Raw genomic sequence first — 24387 nt, 5'->3', positions numbered from 1 at the left:
TGCTGCGGAATCCAGAGGCGGGTGCCTGCTCCAGATTCCGCAATGCAAATCTGGCCGTGTGCAGCCGGCCTAAGGCTAGTTTCACACGGGCGATCGCGAAAGTCAATAGGACTTTCTAATGTTAATACCGCATCGCACGAAAATCGCAAGTTTGTGCGTTGTGGTGCGATTAAAAAAAGAATGCTTCTTATCGAAACATGGGAGATTAAAAGAAAAAAAAAAAAAGCGCAAACCGCGATTTTTATCTCCCGCAACATCGTGTCAGTTAAAACATCGCTAATGTGAAGGAAACGATTGAAAATCATTGGTTTCATAATTCTGCTTCTTGACTCATTCTTGCATCGCACAAAAATAGCGCAATTTTTATTGCTCGTGTGCAGGCACCCTGCAGAATTTTTTCAAAAACAGAAATTTTAATAGTTTTTTTTTTTTTTACTCCATTCACAACATGCAAAGTGAATGAACAAAAGAGAAATCTAAATCGGATCAATATTTGGCATGACCACTCTTTGTCTTCAAAACAGCATCAATACTCTTAGGTACACTCGCTCGCAGATTTTGAAGAACACTCAGCAGGGAGGTTGTTCCAGACATCTCGGAGAATTAAGCCCAGATCTCATATCCTTCTATCTCTTCATGTAATCCCAGACAGACTGGATAATGATGAGATCAGGGCTCTGTGGGGCTGAATCATCACTTCCAGGACTCCTTGTTCTTCCTTATAGTTCTTAATGATGAAGATAGTTCTTAATATTGGTGGTCATTAATACTTGCAGGTTTGCGCTACGGAACGGTACACACACTGCTACATTAACCCTATTTATGTTAGATCCTAGGATCTCGTAGAATGTAATTCGTCTGCATACATTTCTATTGGAAGGAGGTACTAGTGAATAATTGAAAATCGCGGAAGCTCTAGGAATGCAATAGATTGTTTCTGCTTCTTTTATTGCGGTTGATTTCATCTTTGAGGTTCCCCGACTTATTAGTTTGGTATCTCTCGTGGACCGTTTCCTTCATTTGCATTTGACGTAGGGTTTAGGTTTTACGGTTCTGCAGACCGCATCAACAAGCGCATTCTTAAGCAGCAAATAGATGCCGTTCTCCAAGACTTGGCGTGATTAGTCTGATTGTTTCTTAAAGCTCATTTTTGGCCAAGAAGGATTGAAAAAGACTCCTGTTCAAGGCTTGGAAATAGGGATTACATTTGGCAGGAAAACAAAAAGGCATTTCTTTCTGCTACGGAGCAATTTTAGTCCCTCGGAGTCTCATCTCAATGCCAGTGCTAAATTATGGATCAGAGCACTCTCGCTCTATTATGGTAATGCACCGAGCTTCTATGAAAACTGTAAAAATACGCATAGTGTTAACCTCAATGGTCTCATCTACCATCGGTACAACCATCGAGGGGTGTCCTAAGATGTGAAGGACACAACAAGAAGTCACATCCCAACAATTGGTCACACACCCAAAATAAAAGGAACGACCTTTATTAAGAAAATAGATACACGTGCTCATTAAAACCACTTGATCAATTCAGTTATATCTCTAACCTACATGTCCAAAGCCTGCATAGCAAGTAGGTTCTGGCTCATCCTCTCCGACCTGACTCCTTTCCACCAGCAGCATTCAACACCAGGTCATGTCTTCCAGACTGCCGCCCTTCACACCTCTGGCTTCCAGTAGGTCACCGCCCTAGTAGACCCACCATTGGTTCCTCCACTCTCCTGTCATGGCACCTCTCCACCCCGGAGATACAGTAGCATTGCACTTTATATCAGTGTTGTTTGGCGTAGGGATGTTAATTAAAAAATAATTTGGACAATGTGGTTTCTCTGGGTGCCACGAGCATAGAGTGGGTGAACCGTGAAGGTATATAAAATGTGATTGCTAGAAAAGCCAATCGAGTTAACATGTCTGGAAATCTGCAAACGCAAGTGACATCAAACATCGTAATGGAATCTATGACTGCTATGGTATACTTGTACTATAGGAAATCAGTAGATGTTACCATATTAAGAAACGGGAAATCTTTAACCCCTTAATGACCAGACACTTTTTGGGGATTTTACCCATGAGGCTACCCCCCCCCCCTTTTTTTTTTTTCTTCAGCTGCTAAAATTTATTTTATTTGCGTTTTTCTTTTCCTTGGCATATAGGGCTATTTATTTAATCTTTTTTCATTGACTGTTATTTCGGTTTTATTGGGGTAAAAGGCATCCATTTTGTAATTTTAAAGTTGTTTATTTTTAAAACTAGCATGATTATTCTAAAAAAAAAAAGTACAGGAATGGATTCCTCATTTTGTTTAGAACATTTCGATATAGAATTCGTATACTCTTGGATAAAGGGGCACATATGATGATGGTTTTGGTTGGCGTTGGGTCATTTTCTTTTACTAATATATTTTAGTACATTTTTAATTTTTTTTTTACTTTATTTTTGTAACTATTTTTTTTTTTTACATCTGTGTTCCCCATGACATCATATAAGACCTCTGGGGGCCACTGATATTGTGTTTTTTTTCTTTTTTTTCCATACTTTTCCACTGTAGCTGGGGCATTCATTTCATTCCCAGTTACAGGAAAAAACATCCCCCTGTGGTGACAATAGTCACTAACAGGGCTGATCAGGGTCTGCTAGAACCCTACAGCTCTGGCTTGGCAGGAGGCCCCGACAGTCACATGATTGTCAGGTCGAATAGTGGAAGCAACACTTCCTCTTTTTTTCCGCACTACATAGCGCTTATTGATCGTTATGTAGCCTGGAAAGGAGAAGGCAGAAGCAGTTAAAAACATCTTCTGCCTTCTCCTCCGGTTCCTGTTGATTGCAGGAGATTTAATCCCATGCCGTACGTTTGCTAATGGCCAGGATTAAAGCCCAGGACCAAGCGCCGTAAATTTACCACGCTTGGTTCCTAAAGTGTTAAATAGGATCTTGCTATTGGAAACGCATTTTGCGAACACTTGGTCTTAATGAGTAATTGGTTGTATAAAATAGGTAGCTGCTCACATTTTAGTACTATAATGGACTCTCCGCATTGTAGTAACCTGGGGTGACAACATATGATCAATACCCCTATAGGACCACTTGGACATTATATGGTTTTTAGTACATAATAGCTGCCGCTGGCCGCCAAGCGCTCTGCAGCCTGCGTGGTATTAACAAATCAGAGACTCGGGTCCTGTCAGACACGGCAATCCTATCTCTGCTGGCATGCTCCTACTGCTTTATGAGTATATTTTGACATCAGCTCTTTTATCACTCAAAGGTAATGGTTGCAAAAGTGTTTGCCTGCTATTTGCAGCCGCACCGTACTGCTGAGACAGGCCTGTAATCCTCCAGAGAGCTGATTACCGAAGGAGGAAGGGAACGCGGGCGGCTTTGTCTTCCCACTGATCTACGGGCAAATTAAGAACGCACAAATGTGTATATAGCAGAGACAAGTGACAACGTAGGGATTTACATGGGAATGCTAGAAATATTCTGCATTACTGAAAACCAAAAACAAAGTATAATGCAGAGGTTGGAAGATGGGCATTTATGCTTCTGGCAGATGTTTTAGATGTGTAGATGCATGGCAGATATTGCTTATTGTCCGTGGGGGTGTGGGGTGAGCCAGACTTTCTGGAATAGTTTTAGACAATTTACTCTTTCTCATTTGACCATCTGCATCCCCTATCATTTACAGTGGGGCATCGTTATAGAATCCTAGAATGGTAGAGTTGGAAGGGACCTCCAGGGTCATCGGGTGCAACCCCCTGCTTAGTGCAGGATCACTAAATCATCCCAGACAGATATTTGTCCAGCTTTTGGTTGAACACTTCCATTGAAGGAGAACTCACCACCTTCCGTGGTAACCTGTTCCACTCATTGATCACCCTCACAGTCAGAAAGTTTTTTTCTAATATCTAATCTGTGTCTCCTCCCTTTCAGTTTCATCCCATTGCTTCTAGTCTTTCCTTGTACAAATGAGAATAGGGCTGATCCCTCTGCTCTGTGACAGCCCTTCAGATATTTGTAGATAGCTATTAAGCCTCCTCTCAGCCTTCTCTTCTGCAAGCTAAACATTCCCAGATCCTTTAACCGTTCCTCATAGGACATGATTTGCAGACCGCTCACCATCTTCGTAACTCTTCTCCGAATTTGCTCTAGTTTGTCTATGTATTTTTTTAAATTGGTGGAAAAGTTTTTCGAAATATGGGAGAATTTTATCACCACACATCCCTCTAGGATACAAGAAAAAAATCAAATCCCATTTTTGTGATATACGAGGCAATCCCACTATCTAAAACTCAATCTAGTGTCTATATGTACGGAGCATCTAGGAGTCCATGGACCTTCTCCACATTGCTTTTTCTTCGTTTTTTCCCACTCCTTTTTTCTTGCTTCTTCCTTTTGTTTTATTGCCTTTTTATGTTCTCTTTCCATTTACCTTCCAACTGTCCTTTCAATCTTTAGGTTATTTGTTTTGATGATGTTGTGAACGTTGTTAGTAAGGCCGGTCTCATATCTACATCGGAACCTTCGGTCGGAGGTTCCATCACAGATCTGGCTCGGAATACCAGAAGAAAAACTGCTGCATGCAGTGCATTTTCTTCCATCCAAAGGCCGGCCAGCTGGGCAAAAAAACGGGTAGAACCCCATTCTAGTCAATGGGGTCCGTCCAGTGCTATTTAGTTCCATCCTAAAGATGGAGCCTTCACCCTCAGGGATTCCCCTTTCCTGCTCCCTGAAAGTGGCTTCCTTAATGCTGGTGTTAAACCACCCTATTATTGCTTCTACTATCCATAGTCAGAACCTGGTTGAAAATGACATCTTATACTGTTTTTAGTAGAGTGTATATTTCACAAAGACATGATTGATCTTGGAGAACACTTTAACTAATTCACATTCTCCCCATTAATGGACAATCGTCGTTCAATATTGAGCAACTCTTGAATTAATTTGTCCATATTTTGACTTTGTATCCATAGGTCCATCAAAGTATTGTATTGTCATATTGTTTAATACAAAAAAGTAAAAAAAAGAGTTTGGACATTTTTAATTACATAACGACCTTATTAAAGATAAAAACTTACAATTAATAACACAAAATGAAGAAAGATCACAAAAAGACAAACGCAGTATGGCTTAAGGGTAATGTAAAAGGTTAAGCCCATGTTTTCTGTGGCTTCCTTCTTGGTCATGCCCTGAGGTAGCCATGCGAAACGCGTGTCGTGGTGATATACGCTATAGAGATGCCGGGAGCATTACTTTCTATCTATGGGTGCTTTTAGACTGAACGATTATCCTTCAAACGAGTGTAACATGCCGGTCTTCATATGATCCCCGCCTGTGTATCATGCACCTAGTGTATGAAGAGGCTCCTGCCTTTCCGTAATTTAGGCAAATCTGGGCACTTTCTTGCACCTACACAAAAATCTACACCAGCTGGTATAATTTATGCCAGTATGCAAAATTTTGCAGCTTTTTTTTTTACCCCATTTTTGCTTTCATAAATCTTCCCAGCAGTCTGTAATAGAATCAAAAAAAAATACCAAGCTATAACATCTATTATGTATGCCATGTTTCCCCAGAAGCATTCCGTTGCAAAGAAAAAAGGAATACTTGATAGATTAGGGCAGAATCTTTACATCTGTGGCCAGCTAGGCCATACTGCGCCTCCGAGGACCATATGCTGATTAATCTGTAGACGCAGAGGGTTGTCAAGCCACTGAAATTGCAAATGCACTTCCCATGAATACGCATAAAGGTAGAAGCATCATATAACTACAACACTGTTACACTTAAAAAAATTAAAATCTCGTTAATTTGGGGGTGGGGGGGTCGATCTCTTTTTGATTTTAATCCCTATATTTTTTTTTTCTGCTAAACAAGCTAAAATACAAAGACACGTTTTTTTGGTTTTTTTGGTTTTTTTTTAAATAAGGGAATCGCATACATAATATTTCCTTAATATATGCTGATGATCACAATTGAAGGAGACCATTCTGATAAACAGTACTCATTAAGAAATTGCTGTATATGCGATTTCCTTATGTAAAACAATGAAGTACAAACTTTAGTCAGTTTGTTCACACTTGCTTTTATCTCCGTATCTCGGAACAGATAATTCTGTATCTCTGTTCCATTTTTGAATCAGAGAAACGAGTAAAACTGAAATAAACTGATCAGTTTTTATTTCCAATTGATTCCAATGAGTTTAAAAAAAGAAAAACCTGAATGCTTTCCATTCGCTTACGTTTACATCGGTTATGTTTTGCTTCCATTTTTTAACTGGAACAAGTAAGGGTTTGTTCACATCAGAATTAGGGAGTTCCGTTCTCCTTCTCCACTTCAGTGGGGCAGGAGAATGGAACTCCCTGACCACAGGGACTATAATGAAGGAACAGAATGGTTGCGAACGAACCCCTATTGACTATAATGCAGTCAGTTCGATTTCCGGCCTGCAGTTTGGCATTTTGAGGAGTTCACAGGATGAAATAGCTGCTCTGTCTGACTCTGTTTTCTACCAGAAATCGGCAGCCCTAATGCAGTATGCTGCGCTATTTATTCCAGAAAGGCAACTGAAATAAAACGGAATTGAAGCAAACTGAAAGAAACATAAGGTATTTCGTTTAAAAAAAAAAGACATTGAAATCAATAGGGAAAAACTGATCAGTTTATTGCAGTTTTAGTTCCATTTCTCTGCTTCAAAAACGGAACAGAGGAACAGAAATCCAAAACTGAGATGAAAGCAAGTGTGAACAAGCCCCTATATAAACATGAAGAATGGGGTTCTACAACCACACAGTCATCACAGTCCCCAATTTCTATGCACATACCCTACAGTCATCCCAGTACCCCCATGTACTATGTACACATCTGTCATTCCAGCCCCTTATTTACTATGCACGCACCCCCAGTCAACCCAGCCCCGTATGTACTATTCAAACACCAAATCACAGCATTCATATACCATCCTACACCCCCGCCTCCCCTCAATCATCACAGCCCCATTGTCCAGCATCCAGCATACCCCACTTCCCCACAGCCTGATATTAGTCCCACCCATAGGGGGCAAGGCTAATCTCCGTTTCAAGATTCTGGTGATTAATCAAAACTATGGTTTAGTAAATATGGGTGCATAAATCTCATACAGAATAGCCCTTTTATTATATGGTTTATAAGTGTATATGTTTAATTACTAAACAAATTACAGTAAAAGTCCTATAGAAAGAATATGAATAATTTATGTAGTGTTGCTTGTGTTGTATAACTGGCAATAGACCAATTGTAAAAAAAAAATAACTCCTTTAACTACATAAAAGATCAGCTGAGGCTCCTCTTAAAATTCTGTCCCATAAGCAAGAAACCACAGCAATACAAATTGATCGTCTACTGAACATTAGAGATGAGCGAGCGTACTCGGAAAAGCACTACTCGCTCAAGTAATTTGCTTTATCCGAGTATCGCTGTGCTTGTCCCTGAAGATTCGGGTGCCGCTGCGGCTGACAGGTGAGTCGCAGGGGAGAGCGGGCGGGAGAGAGGGAGAGAAAGATCTTACCTCCGTTCCTCCCCGCTCTCCCCTGCAGCTCTCCGCTCCGTGCCGGCACCCGAATCTTCAGACCCGAGCACAGCGATACTCGGATAAAGCAAATTAGTCGAGCGAGTAGTACTTTTCCGAGTACGCTCGCTCATCTCTACTGAACATCCATGATCCATTGGCATTACTGTTCATTGGCAATCTGACAAGCCATCAACTCCATGTTAGGATTACGGATCCGTCATAATTTTAAAACTAATTCAATAAGGGCTTCTAACGGTTAAAAATATTTCGGTTGACTGTGTCCAGTCCTTTTAGTTCCTAATCGTGAGGGATCGTCGTCGGTTGTATAATGTGCAGAATTACTTTGCTTATCTTGCACATTTTTGAATTATTCATCTATGTTAAATGAAGATAAAAATACAATTTTAAAGAGTCACATCTATTTTTAAAGATGCTGAAATTTGCAGAGTACCAGAAAAAAAAGACTATCATTTATTCAACGGCAGAGATTAAGTATCTTTTGTCCATGGTGGGAACAGGTCCAACTAAAAACTTATGCCTTTTCAAAGCGCCGTTGTTTTGGCTGGTAGTGGCATTCACATTGGTATTTCCAACACGTGAAGAGGAAACGGTCTTCGGTTCTCTTCACACCCCTGTCGAAATTTCAGTTTTTCTGTTCGTCAATAAGAACAGAAAAAACAAAAATAATGAACTGCCACATCCGCCACATGATGGACACCAAGGGCAGCCAACACACAACCCATTGACTCTAATGGGTTCTTTTGAATTCCTATTATGGTTTCCATCGTTTTCCAGAAAAAACCCAGCATGCTGCACTAATTTTTTCCCCCAGCATTTATGATGGGCAACATGGTGGCTCAGTGGTTAGCATTGGTCCTAGGTTCAAATTCAACGAAGGACAACATCTGCATGGCGTTTGTATGTTCTCCCTGTGTTTGTGTGGGTTTCCTTCCAAATTCATGCAGATAGGTGAATATACACTAAAGTATTGGGACACCCGTGAATCCTGTGCTGTCAGGTGAAGGGGATGGAAAACATCTGGTGGGTGTGCAGTGCAGCCACGTTCTTGAAGACCTCGTAAATTAATAGAACGTGGATAATAAAGCCTTGTGCAAGCTGTGAAGGCATTACACACATTGTCTGCCGAAACACTCACTCAGGAGGTCTCACAGGGCATTGGAACATCTATTAGCACCAGAACCATCTGTAGGGTACTGCATTTGAAGAGTTACGATGGACGGGTGGCTGTATACAAGCCCAACATCACAGCAGTGAATGCCTGTGATGGTGCTTGAAGCGTCGTTCTTGGACTGTAAATGAGTGGAAGCAAGTGTTGTGGACAGCTGAATCACAGTACACACTCTTCTGTTCAGATGGCAGCACATGGGTGTAGTGGTTGCCTGAAGGGCAGTCGAGACTACAGTGAAGTTTGGAGTAGGTCCTGTTATGGTGTCGGACGTTTCTGGGAAAGACGAGGTTCATTAGTTATAATGAAGTCCACCGACAACCCCAGTGGGCACAGAGATGTTCTGGACAATGTGGCATTACCTATCCTTTGGCAATACTTTGGTAGAGCTCTGTGTCTCTACCAAGCACCATGTCATACAGCAAACAGTGTTGGCCATATTTCATTGGCCAGACCAAAGTCCGGATCTGTCTCATCGAGCATTCTTGAGGAATGATGTCAAATCCCTCCGCATATCTATTGGAATTTGGTGGAAAGTATGCCTAGGAAGGTTACTGCAGTCATTAAGGCAAAATGTGGTCCATTAGTCTCAAAGATCAAATCTACCATTATGTGTACTCCGACACGGTTTCAACACATGCATACATCCAGTGTGTTGTGTCATGGCGTCCGCAGTGGACCATGTGACATACCTGCTGTTGCATGCGTATTGCATTTGGTGCTGGATGCTATGGGAGGATCCTCTCTTCTGTTATAGCGCTGATAAGCTGGCTGAGCGGTCTGTCATCTCAGTCAGCCTGTCCGTGTCTTTCTTAGGATATTTTTTCCAGCTCCTCCTTGCTTTGCAGAGGATGTCGGTAATATATTTCTATACTGGTCTTGCTCAGTAGTTAGGGTTTTTTTCTTGGAGCCTCTTAAGTATTTTTGTGTGACTTCTTTTTATGGACTTTGGACTGCGACTGCTAAGATTATTGTTGATCTTGTACTTTGACCTAGTCTTGGTCTTTTCTGTTCCACTCTGCCCTTCCCTTTCCTTCATTGTACACCTGGGCACATATAGCGAATCTAGTGAGGTTCCTGAAGTTGGGTTGCCCTTTTCGGGGCGGGGTAATCCACTTTATTGGCAGGTCCAATCAGGGCAGATTAGCAAAAGATTATAGGCCTACCCTCTATTTCTACCATCATCAGTTACATTGTCTCGCATGCCTAGCAACCCTGTAATCCCTTGTGTTCCACATGTCATTCGGCCTGTCCCAGAATCTATTGGTCGGTTTCTTCGACAGAACTGTACGGACGTGATAATAATTTTGCTGTTCAGCACTCTAGAAAATCTGAGCACCAATGTAATACCCAGGATGTTGGCCCAACAATGATTTCCATGTATTTTTGTACATAGCGTTTTGTGCACTGAATGTCTTTACCCACAATATGAAAATGTAAAATTAAATAGTGGTGAATTGAGGAGTAATGTTTATACATAATCTGTTTTCATTGCAGGGTTCAGCTGATTCCTACACAAGTCGTCCATCGTTAGACTCCGACGTGTCACTGGAGGAGGACCGGGAGGCTGCCCGCCGCGAGGTGGAGAGGCAGGCTCAGGAACAGCTCGAGAGGGCCAGGGTATGTATCTATTGGTCAGCTATACTCAGAGATGGGGCGCAATTATTTTCTTACATTTTTTATATCACTAAAATAATATTTTGGGAAACATCAAAGGCATTTTGTCACGCTGGTTTTTCAGCATTTTGTAATGATTCTCCTTAACATGTATGAAAGATGCTATTATTTTGTTTTTTCTTTCAATTTTAGCGTTATTTTTTAGGGCTTTACTCTTTGAAGGTTCTGCAGTCAGTTACAGAGAATCTTTTTACACTGTCAACCTCTATTGGTTTCTGTTGTAAAAAAGAAAATAGGAACCTATCTTTGTCTGTATTGCACTGAAGAACCTCGCTTTTGGAATCAGAGGAGCAAGCATGGCCTTATAAATCCTCCAATGCCTGCTAGCTGATTTGCGTAAGGCAGTGTTTTCCATCTCCAATCCTTAGGGCACCCAAACAGGTCATGTTTTCATATATCCTATAGTGGCAATGTCTCAGGCACTGACCATAAATAAGTACATCACCAGTGCAATACTGAGGAAATCCTGAAAACCTGACCTGTTGGGGTGCCCTGAGGACTGAAGTTGGATAACACTGGCCTAAGGAGAAACTTTACCTGTCTCAACTCATATCATAGGCCTCTCACTCAGCCAGCCAACAACCCACTGAACACTGACTAGGGGCAAAAAACCCCAAACAGTCTGTCTGTTCATGGTTATCTTTTCCTTTTGGAGATGACGCTGGTTTTGGCTTATAATTCCAGTCATTGTTACAAGGTTCGTTAAAATGTGAGACATCGACTCGTATCCTAATAGTGCCTGGAAATGAAATCCTGTGTAGTAGACCAGGAATTTGATTATTCAATACAAAACCTAAAACGGTTTAATACAAAATTTTACCTTCTGAATTATAATAAAGGCCTGCAAAAGATTGTATATTCGTAGATCTACCTGGATCAGAACATTGGTCATACATGCACCCTCGTGGACTTCACATACGAGTGAGCTGGTTACTTTTCGTCTTTTGTTTCTCTCGTTTGTGCCAACCTTAAAGGGGTTGTCCAGTTATAATTTACCTTTTAAAAATTTGAGCCAAATGGGTTAAAACAAAGGGTACTTACTAGAGATGAGCGAGCGTACTCGGAAAAGCACTACTCGCTCGAGTAATTTGCTTTATCCGAGTATCGCTGTGCTTGTCCCTGAAGATGCGGGTGCCGCTGCGGCTGACAGGTGAGTCGCAGGGGAGAGCGGGCGGGAGAGAGGGAGAGAAAGATCTCCCCTCCGTTCCTCCCCGCTCTCCCCTGCAGCTCCCCGCTCCGTGCCGGCACCTGAATCTTCAGGGACGAGCACAGCGATACTCGGATAAAGCAAATTACTCGAGCGAGTAGTGCTTTTCCGAGTACGCTCGCTCATCTCTAGTACTTACCCGTCCCCCATCCCGTCAGTTCTCCTGATCTGTGTTTACAGCCGAAGTCGGGTAACCACTGCCTGCCAATCAGCATCATTGCCCATTCTCCTGGCATCAGTGCCAACATGCTGCATGTGCCATGATACCAGGAGTTCAGAACAATGATACTGCAGAGGTTTCTTGACTTCCACTGTCAATAGAGACCGGGACAATGGCAGGGCTGCCGTGCTGGATCAACAGGGTGTAGGACAGGCAAGTACCCTTTGTTTTACTGTTTTAACCCGTTTGGCTCGAATTTACATTGTAACTAGAGATGAGCGAGTATAATCGCTAAAGCACATTCCTCGAGTGAGTAGTGCCTTAGCCGAGTATCTACCTGCTCGTCTCTAAAGATTCGGGGACCGGCGCGGGTGACAGGTGAGTTGCGGGGGGGGGGGGGGGGGGGAGGGAGAGAGAGATCTCCCCTCTGTTCCTCCCCACTTTCCCCCGCCGCTCCCCGAATCTTTAGAGACGAGCGGGGAGATACTCGGCTAAGGCACTACTCGCTCGAGTAATGTGCCTTAGCGAGTATGCTCGCTCATCTCTAATTGTAACCAAATAACCACTTTAATAACTGCCTTGTAAGTACAAGTCACAGTGACCCATCGAAGACCGTTCTAGTGCGCCCATGAGCACCAGTCTCCAGACCACCATCAGTACATGCCACGGTGCCCCCATTAGAGGCAGCCATGATACCCCCCATGAATACTAGAGATGAGCGAGTATACTCGCTAAGGCACATTACTCGAGCGAGTAGTGCCTTAGCTGAGTATCTCCCCGCTCGTCTCTAAAGATTCGGGGACCGGCGCGGGTGACAGGTGAGTTGTGGCAGGGAGCGGGGTGGAGAGAGGGAGAGAGAGATCTCCCCTCCGTTACTCCCCGCTCTCCCCCGCCGGCCCCCTCTGAGGGTACATATAGTGTATGCTCACCCGCTCATCATTTCCGAAGTTACATGCGAGCAAGCAGAGGCTCCTGCACATTCAAGGTTTAAGCACTTGTCCCCACAATTATCCCTGACCGGATGCATTAGAATTGGTTTTCATTACCATGACTAGATTCAAATGCAAAATACTAAATTTGCAAATGTGTTTCCCATTCCATGGTGGGCAGTGTAGCAATTTATCAGCGTTCTTCAGCAAAGCTCTCCTGCTGGAAGCCATGTCAGATACTACAATGGGATGCACTTGTAGATGTAATAACATGAGCTGTAGTTAACGGCACCCTTGCTGCCTGCTCTGTAATTATCACCCTGCATGACGCCTGTATTAAACTGCTATTTGAAAAAAATATACTTTGCCAGCAAATTGCTCCCATTCTACAGTCCACATGAATCAACAAAAGTGTATTTTTGGTGTCACAATAGGTAATGAAAACCATGTAGAAATCTTCGAAACATATCATTATTCGTGTTCTGCTGTGCCTCCTACTGTAATTTAGCCCCTTTCAACTATTCTGCTAATTTGGGGGATTACTGGGACCTCCACTGATAAAATACCGGTGGCTTATCCTAAGAGTCTATGATTTTAGACCGGATGATTGTCACAGACGAGCGATAATCGTTGAATGATGGCGGAACGGACGGAAATCGCTTCCGGCTACTGCCTTCCATTCATAGTAAACAGGCGGTTGCGCATAGAAGAGCGACTGTCTGTCTATACGGGCCGCTCTTCATTTGATTTTTACGCATGTGTAATTTGAGCAGCGCAAGAAAACGAATTGTCGTTCAGTCGCGGAGGGCGCCTACACTGAAGAGTTATCAGTCGGATTCGCATAATGCAGCGATAAACTGAACAATAATCGTTCAGTGTAAGGCTGGGTTCACACAGGGCCCGGAATTTCGCCGCAGCAAATCTGCCTATGGCCCCTAATCCTGGTATTGGCCAGCCATGTGGACGAGATTTCTCATAAATCATGTCCACACGGGATGGCGAATCCGTCACGGCAAAGCCGGCAGAATCCGGCGCTGCGACGCGGATTCGCCGGCCGCAGCATGTCCATTCTTTTTTTTTTTTTTTTCTGCTGCGGCCGGGCTCTCCTCTATGGAAGCACCGGCCAGAGCAGAAAACCGCGTGGCCAAGCCGCTTCAAAACCTGCGGCTAAGTGCCGCAAGTTTTGAATCAGAGCTTTACCGGCAGAAATCTTACGGTTTTTCGCTGTGGCCAAACCGCGATATTTCCGCCGGGAATACGTCTCGTGTGACCCCGACCTAAAAGGGTCCTAAGCCCCAGAAAAGCCCAATGCTGTGGCTTTAAAGTTTTATTTGTCTTATTTTTATGTAACTGTTTTCATTCACTGGTCTACAGCATTCGGCTGTCCAGCTTTATTAACCCCTTAAGGACGCGGCACTTTTTTTGTTTTTGCCTCTCCACTTTTAAAAAGTCATCAGTCTTTTATTTATCCATCAATTTAGCTGTCTGAGGGATTGTTTTTTGCGAGGAGAGTTGTATTTTTAATAGTACTGTACTATTTAATGTACCATATAATATACTGAAAAATTTGAAAAAATTTCCAAGTGATGTGAACAATCTCTGTCCCGCTCCGACTTCATTCACTGAGTGATCCTCGCCTCTATGTGAAAGCATAGGGGTGATCGCAGTGTTGACTGTCTGGCACTGTAGTACCCGATGGTTATCTAGTGCAAAAGGACCCTTAGGGCCATTTTACATGGGCCGATCATCATTCAGATTCTCCGTGGATGGTGGGATTCTGAATGATATTCAGTCAGAATAAATGCGGCCAGCGACTGCAAGACGAATGATAATTTATTTGTAGTTCAATTTATGCAGGTATAAGAATCAAACGACAATTGGCCTGGGTGTAAATAGGCGGTCGTTCATCGATGAATGATAGAATCCTAGAATGGTAGAGTTGGAAGGGACCTTCAGGGTCATCTGGTCCAACCCCCTGCTCAGTGCAGGATCACTAAATCATCCCAGACAGATATTTGTCCAGCCTTTGTTTGAACACTTCCATTGAAGGAGAACTCACCACCTCCCGTGGTAACCTGTTCCACTTATTGATCCCCCTCACTGTCTAATATCTAATTTGTGTCTCCTCCCTTTCAGTTTCATCTCATTGCTTCTAGTCTTTCCTTGTACAAATGAGAATAGGGCTGATCCTTCTGCACTGTGACAGCCCTTCAGATATTTGTAGACAGCTATTAAGTCTCCTCTCAGCCTTCTTTTTTGCAAGCTAAACATTCCCAGATCCTTTAAGCGTTCCTCATAGGACATGATTTGCAGACCGCTCACCATGATGGCCTCTATAATGTGAATGGACGTGGAGGCGAAAGCAATCTCCTACCCGCTGCACCTCCTTTCACTGAATGATTCTCGCTCCTGTGTAAAAGGACCCTAATCCCAACTGCCTCAGTCTAAGGGCCCTTTTACACGGGCCAATCATTGTTTAAATCACAGTAATTTGAACGATATCATTTGGTGTAAATGCAGACAGTGACTAAACAACAAACAATAATTCATTCGGTGTTCAGTTTCTGCAGGTATAAAAATCAAATGGGTGGGGTAATGATATGTTTCATGTATACATTGCTCACCTACAGTGGATATAATAAGTCTACACACCTCTGTTAAAACGCCATGTTTTTGTCAGGTTTCAAAATCAGACAAAGATGAATCCTTCCAGATTTATTTCCATCTTCCGTCCGACCCATTATAATTACAGATAATTTTCTGTACAATTCCATTGAAAACTTTAATGTTGCTGCTGGCCTGTTGGCCTCCCAGAACAATTTTCTTCTGCTCTTTTCATCAATTTTTGAGGGACGCCCAGTTCTTGGTAATGTCACTGTTGTCCCAAACATAATCCACTTGTTGATGTCCGTCTTCACTGTGTTGCATGGTACATGTAATGCCTTGGACATTTTTTTGATCCCCATCTCTTGGGCAGATTGCGTTGACTATCCAGCATTCCGTTGCAATGCAATGTCTTTGTTTTCTCAGATCTTATCCATATATAACATGTATGTATGTAGCATGATTCGTCATTTTATTTTCTAGATTGCGGTCAATTTTCGATCCGACGAAGATGAAGTCTTGAACCGCTTTGAGTTCTTCACTGTTGATTTTTCCTGTACCGCTACCAGCTGTTGTCATTATCTTAGTTTTCTTGATGTTCACGAATAGGCCGGTTTTTTAACTTCCTTTTTTAACTTTTAGTATCAGTTGTTCAAGATCTTCCTGACTTTCTGCCAGGAGGGTTGTATCATCTACATATCTGAGATGAGATCATTGATGTTTCTTCCACTGATCTTGACTCCGATGTTGGAATTCTTCTAAATTGCATTGCCTCAAGATCGCCTCTGCATACAGGTTAAACAATGCAGGGGATAAGATGCAACCTTGGCAGACCTCTTTTCCAATCCTGAACCATACCTTGTTACCCATTGGAGGTCCTGATCGTAGGCTCTTGGTTCGCATATAACAATTATAAGAGTTGCCCCAGATGTTCCAAGACTCCCATTAGTCCTCGACAAGGGCACAGTTTGTCATGTTCAATGCAAATAAAGGCTTTGCTATAATCGATCAAGCATATGTACAGCTCCTTATGGTATTGCTAGGCCATTTCTATGATCCATCAGAGATTTGCAGTTTGATCTCTTGTTCTTTGCGAAAACCGGCTCGTGCATCAGGAAGTGTCCGTTCCACCATCGCCGTCATGCACTTGTATATAATTTTCTGTGGGATTTTACATGCGATTACAATCAGATCCCTTTGAAATTATGTAAGATCTTTACAGACTAACTAAGAAAATGTCAGGAAAATCCTTCTAGAAGAGCCGAACTTTATATGGGGGAAATCAGAATCCCTGTAAATAACGGCAGCGGAGTGTTGACTACTATTTTTCATGAGTTTACATGTGATTAGCTAATTCTGAACACAACCACATCCCCGAATATAAGAGGGTGTTCACAATTAGGCCCCCTGTCCACGGCGAATCATGCCGTCTGAAGCTTTCCATAGCATTGCTATGGAAAGCGCCGGCCCCGTGTCCATGAGCGGAGAATCATTGCAATTCTCCACTCGCGGGCGTCAATTTGCTGCATGCTGCGAATTGCCCCGATTCTCCGCGGTCAGCCTATCAGATTAGGCTGACCCTGGAGATCCGTCTGCGGCTGCTGCTCCCGGGCGGCAGAGATCCTCTGCAGGATACCGCACCGACCGTGGACAGGGGGCCTTATGCAACCAGATTATTTTAATCTTGTTGTTTTTATTTCTCCACCCTAAATGATTTCAGTTTGTTTTTCACTGGAATTGTACAGATAACGGGTCACATTGAAGGTGGAAACAAACCTGAAATGATTAATCTTCGTTAGATTTTTTTAACATTACAAAAACATGGCGTTTTACCCGGGATGTGTAGACTTTTTATGCCCTCTGTATGTATAATCTATGTATAAATATATAGGTATTAAGGTGTAATTGTATTAAAATTATAATTTCAATAAAAATGATCTGATTGAAAAAAAGTAAGCTAAGTAGTGATCATCGCTGGGACGACTGTTAAAGACTGAAGCGCCCAACGGTTGTGCCGTGTAAAAGGACCCTAACGCAGTAACCTAATCTAGTATTAAAAAAATAGATTGATGGATAGATATGAGATAGATAGATAGATATGAGATAGATAGATATGAGATGAGATAGATAGATATGAGATAGATAGATATGAGATGAGATAGATAGATATGAGATAGATAGATAGATATGAGATAGATAGAAGATAGATAGATAGATATGAGATAGATAGATAGATATGAGATAGATAGATAGATATGAGATAGATAGATAGATATGAGATAGATAGATAGATAGATAGATAGATATGAGATCGATTTAGAGATATGAGATAGATATGAGATAGATAGATAAATATGAGATAGATAGATAATAAGATAGATAAATAGATAGATAAAAAACATTACAAACAGCAAGTTCCCTGGGTTCTACTGCACAGATTCAGCAATGAGAATCTAAAAGGGATATACAACACCACAATGCGTGACAATTGGATTTTCACAATCCTAATCACAAACTGTGAAGAATTCTGTTTCTACAGTATTTCAGCAAGCGCTGCCATTCCTAAACCCAGCGCAGATTTCACAGTGATTTGCGGATTTCATGTGAATGGAGTAAAGTAAACCCACATGACATACAAACACACACCAACTGTGAGCAGATTAATACATCTCAAATACTGTGCTGTTGGTAAGGCGACAACGTGAATGGGGTTTGTGTCATGCAATGGACAAAGTGTCCACTACATGAGACAAACTGTTAATTTCTGCAACATTGTCACCCGCACCGGGGGCCGGCGCGGGTGACGGGTGAGTTGCGGCGATGAGCGGGGGGGGAGAGAGGGATCTCCCCTCCGTTCCTCCCCGCTCTCCCCCACCCCCCGCCGGCAGCCGAATCTTTAGAGACGAGCGGGCAGATACTCGACTAAGGCACTACTCGCTCGAGTAAAGTGCCTTACCGAGGATACTCGCTCATCTCTAATTGCCACTGATTTCATGGTTTTGAAATGGGTTAAAGCCGCATGTTTCTCTGCAGACAAAGTCCTCAGTATGTGAGTCCACCCTTACCATCTGGATATCAAGTGATATTTGACCATGTAGCTTCCAGCTTGTGATGACAACATGACTATTAGAAACTTTTCCACTTCTTTCTGCAGCTCAAGCCGGTTGCATTCGCTGTTAGGACCAATGTCAGTTACTGTGGAGCTCTGGATGAAGAATGCCCAGTTCAGGGATCTGCTATCAACTTTGAAGCCAAAGATTTTCTACATATCAAAGAGGTAAGCAAAAAAAAAAAAAGTTTAATTTCTTCTAAAGCTGCAACATTTGCGCAGTAGTGTGTAATGCTGTCTAATCACAGATGCAAAACAGCAGAAACTAAGTGATATAATCATGTGGAAGGTGTATTTTATTATGATTTTATAGATTATTTACTTCAACGCCTGTGTCCATATTGTTCTATTAATGTGCTACAATGTATATGGCGAACATGAAGAACTAGTAACAGATGCTAATGGTTTATTTGGTAGACAGTACAGGACAATATACTATAGGTCTACCGTTTAAGTTGTCATTCATATTCCTATACATGCTATACAAATCCACAAATATTGCTCTAATAAATACATTCTTAATTCATGCACACAGCTTACGGTTCAAGAAGTATTCCGAAATCTCATATCCACATAAGTTACAGATAACATTGCTCAATATAGTAATTAAGAAGAAGTGACCCTCTATTTTGGCATTGTCACATCCAGATTGACTTCTTTGCACAACCGGAGGTGACAGGTTTCAGATACTAAGACAGAGTAAAACCAGTGACTGGTAATACAGGTCTTTTTTCGAACTGCTAATGATTTCAAATATAGTCTGGTATGAAGGTTTTCACAAACTAGTATGGCAGAACTGCTCGAACCAGCCAGACCCTCCAGCGGAGCACCTGCCATGAAAAGGGGGACCCCACTACTGAAGAGAGACCAGTTAGCAGGCTGATACGGTCTGTTGATAAATGCACTCAACACTAGCCTTTCGATATTAAATAAACCGTAAATGACTGTACAGCATAGACACTCTCCTGAACCCTAGGATTACTAAGAGCAAAAGTATCTTCTGGAGCAAAATGGCCAGTATACACAGTATAACCGGCGGCCTTAAAATCTTTCCAGTCCATTGTCCTGATGTCTAAAGACATTCTGATTGAAGGCTGTACAGTTTCCGATGTCGGAAGACATCCGGCAGGGTATTCTTACTGCATATTACTGGCCGCTCTGTTGTCGGGGGCCTCTCTAGCATGTCCAATACCGCAGTACTGGCTCTAGCCAGCAGGAGGCACCATTGTATAATGGCAGAAAGAGAAAGCCCCCTAGGAAACCCTGATTCCAAAATTGGATTGCAAAGGGTTAAAAGACAATCCATCAACCCAGCCATCAATCAACACTGGCACCAGAAATAGATCTGGTCCGGATCACATGGTCCAGGGTGCCGTGCTGACGTCTACTCAGAGAACAAGGAAGTTAGCACCATGTTAAGCATTTACCAGAGCATGTATCATACAAAGCATCATTGAGGGGTAGGAAGATACCAATAAACAATGACATAACACGAAGATTAAACATAGTACGAGAAGGAAGAGAAGATGGAAAAAGGAGTAGAAAAGAAATAAGAAGATAAGGTGCCGCTAACTGTATTCAGGCTACAGCTCTATTGCTAAGATGGGAGTGTACCATTGGATAGCGCCAAAGAGAAAAGACAGGTGAGTCCACATAGCCCAGGAAGAGTACAAACTAGAGGAGTAATTATTATCCAGTGATCTGAGGTCTTACATGTGCCTTAAAGAGTCCAAGGCTTCAACCCATAACACCCTCGAGGAAGGTCTCAAGAGACCTTTTGCTATAGTGCAAGGAACATGGAAGGAATATCATTAGAATATGCCATCATTTTAGGATTCGTGGGAATCCGACCTCTAGCACCCTCGAGATCCTGAGAAGGGGACGCAGTGATCAGATAGTATGACTCCATAAGACCCAGTGTTATTAGAAGACATGGCTATATTCTGATTTAAAGAGGTGTCATGAGAATGCTATAAAGCACAGTTTTGTGTTAAATATTTTGTACGAATTTTTAGTGATTCTTTCTTTTTTTGGTCACAATCTATTTATTTATTTATCTTTTTAATCCTAAAATCCTGCATTTTTCACACTGACCAAAGAGCCCAATAATACTCTAATGCTTCCTGTTCTGCAACCATCACGCTAAGGGCTGGCCGCGACTGACCAATGAATGGGAAGTCCTTTAGTTTCTGCAGGCACAAAAATCGCCGATCAGCCTTTGTAAACTAAGCCATCTGCAGCATGCCCTGCCTCCATATACTGAATGATCCTTGCTTCAGTATGAAAGCATAGGAGCGATTTATTGCTGAGATGACTGAAAGGTGCTGAAGCGCCCAACAGCTATCCCATCTAAAAGGACCCTAACATCACAGGCAGGATTACACTGAGAGGTGACACCTATATGTAGATCACACAGGATCCACCATTCACAATAGGCGATCAGCTGTGACCATCTACTCCCCTCCCTGTACAATGACCTCTGTACAGATCACAGAGCAGGTCTAGAACAGTCTCCATACAAGTCAGTGGACCCTTTCTTGTCCATTGTGTGAATGGCCCATGAAGCTGCTGTAAAGCATTTCTCTAAATGCTGTTAAATCTTGCTCAGGAAAGATATTCGCCCCCATAGTCACGTAAACAAAAACATTAGAAAAATGGAAAATGTTTCTCATCTGGTTTTATATCAATAAAAGCGAGGTTTTGGTGATCTAGTCCTTTTAATTCAACTCTTAGCAATGGCTTGAGCAGACATGGTCAAACCCATTATTTTTAAGAGGTTTCCACATACTTTTGGCCATGCTGTTGTGTATGTGTGACTACTCACACTCTTCTCTTTCTAGCGATCACAATACTATACCGACGTTTGTCCTACCTAACCTCACTTGTTTTACCCATTTCCTAGAAATACAACAATGACTGGTGGATCGGGAGGCTAGTGAAAGAAGGGGGAGACATCGCCTTCATTCCAAGCCCTCAGAGGCTAGAGGCCATTCGACTGAAACAGGAGCAGAAAGCGAGGTAGCGAGTCATTCCATTGCTCTTTTTTTTTCTCAATGAGACATGTGGTCAATTGTCTAAGTAATAGTATTCCTTGCATTCAGACGGTCTGGCGGGAACACTTCTGGTTTGGGAGATATGGTCTCAATCAATCGGCGTTCGCCTCCCCCATCCATGGGTAAGGATTGAGTTTTCTTTTCTTTGCTATCTCTATGAACAGTGTTTGCCGCTATGAAGTGGCCATTATTCACAATGAAATGTTTCAGTTTTTTGGTTACTTATCATTCGTGTATTTCCGAGTTACTAATTGAAGCTGTAATGAATGCTTGGAACCCTCCTATAGATTATACTAAATAGGCTGTTTATATGTAAAAGCAAAAGTAGATACTTGAGTGACTGCTTTAGGCAACTTCTCCAGTTTTTTGCTTTGCAGTAATTCTAACTTGCAAACACTACGGAGCATTCTAGCGTGACACCATAAAAGCCACCAATTTTGTCACACAGAGCTGAACTCAATTGCTCAAAGACAATTAAAAAAAACCAATTTATCAAAAAGTGTCTTTTGTCCTCTGCAGCATCCTGCAATAGTTCAATTCATTAGGCTTTAATGAGGCCTCAGATCATAACTTAAAAAAGGAAACCTTGACTCTCGCTTGTTGGTATGGGCCGCCAGTTCTTATACATGGGGTTCAGATTAGAGATGAGCGAGCGTACTCGGTTCGGGTGTTTTTGCACTCGATCACCGCTTTTTCCAAGTAACTGACTACTTGGACAAAAAGATTCGGGGGGGGGCGCTGGGGGTGAGCCGGGGGGTTGCAGAGGGGAGTGGGGGGGGAGAGAGAGCTCCCCCTGTTTCCCACTGTTACCCCCCCCCCACGCTCCACCACACCGCCCCACGCCCCCGGATCTTTTCATCCGAGTAGTCAGTTACTCGGAAAAAGCGGTGCTCGAGTGCAAAAACACCCGAACCGAGTACGCTCGCTCATCTCTAGTTCAGATATTGATGCAATCACATCAGGTGTGTGGCATAATTATATTGAAAAAAGTACTTTCAGCATCAAACATTTTCTGCCACTACAGAGAATAAACGCTGATAAAGAACAGCAGTTACAATCTAACATTGTTTCTTATCCTGCCCTGTGTTCCATGAAAGGCATAATTAGTTATGTGGGGACTACAGCGCAGGGTAGCGCAGTTCTTTAGACTGACATACTTCTTAGCATTACTATGGATGGATTGGGAGGGGTATCATCTCTCCTTAAGGAGAGCACCTAGAAGGTGAGAGGAGACTTATAAGGCCATGCAAGCTCCTCTGGGTAATATGCAAATAAGGAACATGGAACAATACCTCTGTAGCACCACCTATTGGATGCTAGAATTCCTGCAAATCAAAGTCCAACCCTTTATACAGGTCTATAGAACAATGCTTTGGAATTGAAAACCAAGGCAGAATCCATACACTTGTTTTTTGTCCCTCATCAGTGTGCAGTAGGATCCTGGCTTGGCTAGTGAGAGGCCTATGACGTGGGTCGGGAGACGTAACTTCTTTCCTTAAAGAGAGCACCTAGAGGTGTGTGAGGAGCCATCTTCCTTATTTGCATATATTTGGATGGTTGAATACGTTACAACCCCAGATTGGAGTCTTCCTCAGGCGACCTAAGGTTGCCTGAGGAAGGCTCCAATTTGGGGTCGTAACGCGTAGGTGTATTTTAATAAAGTTCTTCATAGTGAAATCCAACTTGGACCTTACTGGATATCTGTGAGCAGCGCCATTTTTTTTTCTAGTTCTCTTCAACCATCCAAATAACTTGAGCAGGGGGAAACCCAGGGAAAGGCCATTCCCTTGGTATCCAGCAGAGGCTTGCCACTCTGGGCTCCTGTATGCTTCATAAGACCTGTATGGCTCTGGGATAAAACGCTAACTGTGGTTGTGCGCACATCTTGCATGTCCAGGTGAGAACATAACAGTTTTCAGACGCTTATCTCTATCTATGCCCTTTGGAACACCACCCTAAATTGCGCATTTGCTTCCCCCCCTTCTTTTCCTGATTCTTTAGTGGCCTATTCAGCATTACGCAATACTTCATAAATATGCATTCAACTTTCTTTTAAATAGGAAGTCTGTGTTGATCGTCTTGTTAATCAGTCATAGTGAAATATTTCATTAACGTCTTTTCTTTCTGAGCCTTTTGACGGTGTGCCATATGTATGCCACCTATTATGACAATAAGCCTATTATGCTTCGTCACCCTGCTGTACTGAATGAGTCAGTACAATACATAATAAGGATGAAGTGCCCTTCTTCCAACAATATAAGCTCACACAGAGACATAGCTTTCACTTATTATGTATGAACAAACCAGGAAATGTGTCCTTTATTATGTGAGATGACTCCCAATGACTCTGGTGCTTCATTATCTCGTCTTATTTTGCAAATCCAGAAGAGATTTTCTAAGAGGAAATTAATAAAAGACAGCAGTGATCTTATTTTATTACAGCACTTCTTCATCCCTGTTCTGTTTAATAGATGGTTATATTTGCATTGATACAAAATGTCAGCCATGAGAACAATGTTACAAATATTCTGCCTATGGCTAAAATATGCCACCAACATATGACTTTGATCACTTGTGACCTCCATCGATTACCAGAATTTTTGCCTTACCCAATTGGGTTGTAGCACAGAAACAGCCCAGTGATATTCCCTGCAGTAGATCCGAGTTGGAATGCTAGACACAGTGCATGGCCAAAGTTGGCGTTGTGTATGGTGAGAGCAGAAGTGGTTGGGGTACCACTACTAAACATTGGAGCCCCTTTAATCTTGTGATCAATGGGGGTTTTCAGAAACCAGATGGCCCCAATCACCAAGAGTGGACACTGACAGCAAAGGGACCTTAACCTTGTGCAGCAAGTGTGTATGGGCCGCCTGCATTCAATGCAAAAAAACTATGTAAATATAATATATA

The 24387-nt window shown here is 42.5% G+C and overlaps 1 protein-coding gene across 1 annotated transcript in view; it reads left to right on the top strand.

Moving 5' to 3' along the window:
• The window catches only part of CACNB3 (calcium voltage-gated channel auxiliary subunit beta 3), an 87805-nt gene that overhangs the window by 36569 nt on the left and 26849 nt on the right, over positions 1 to 24387 (top strand). The window contains exons 2-5 of the mRNA XM_066594064.1: positions 10236 to 10358; positions 18470 to 18592; positions 21327 to 21442; positions 21526 to 21599. Coding sequence (XP_066450161.1) covers positions 10236 to 10358; positions 18470 to 18592; positions 21327 to 21442; positions 21526 to 21599 — 436 coding nt within the window. The remainder of the gene's footprint in view (positions 1 to 10235; positions 10359 to 18469; positions 18593 to 21326; positions 21443 to 21525; positions 21600 to 24387) is intronic.

The sequence above is a fragment of the Eleutherodactylus coqui genome, chromosome 1 (assembly GCF_035609145.1).
Source record: "Eleutherodactylus coqui strain aEleCoq1 chromosome 1, aEleCoq1.hap1, whole genome shotgun sequence".
NCBI lineage: Eukaryota > Metazoa > Chordata > Amphibia > Anura > Eleutherodactylidae > Eleutherodactylus > Eleutherodactylus coqui.
Note: the sequence above shows the minus strand (reverse complement) of the source record. Positions and strands in the feature narration are given on the sequence as shown.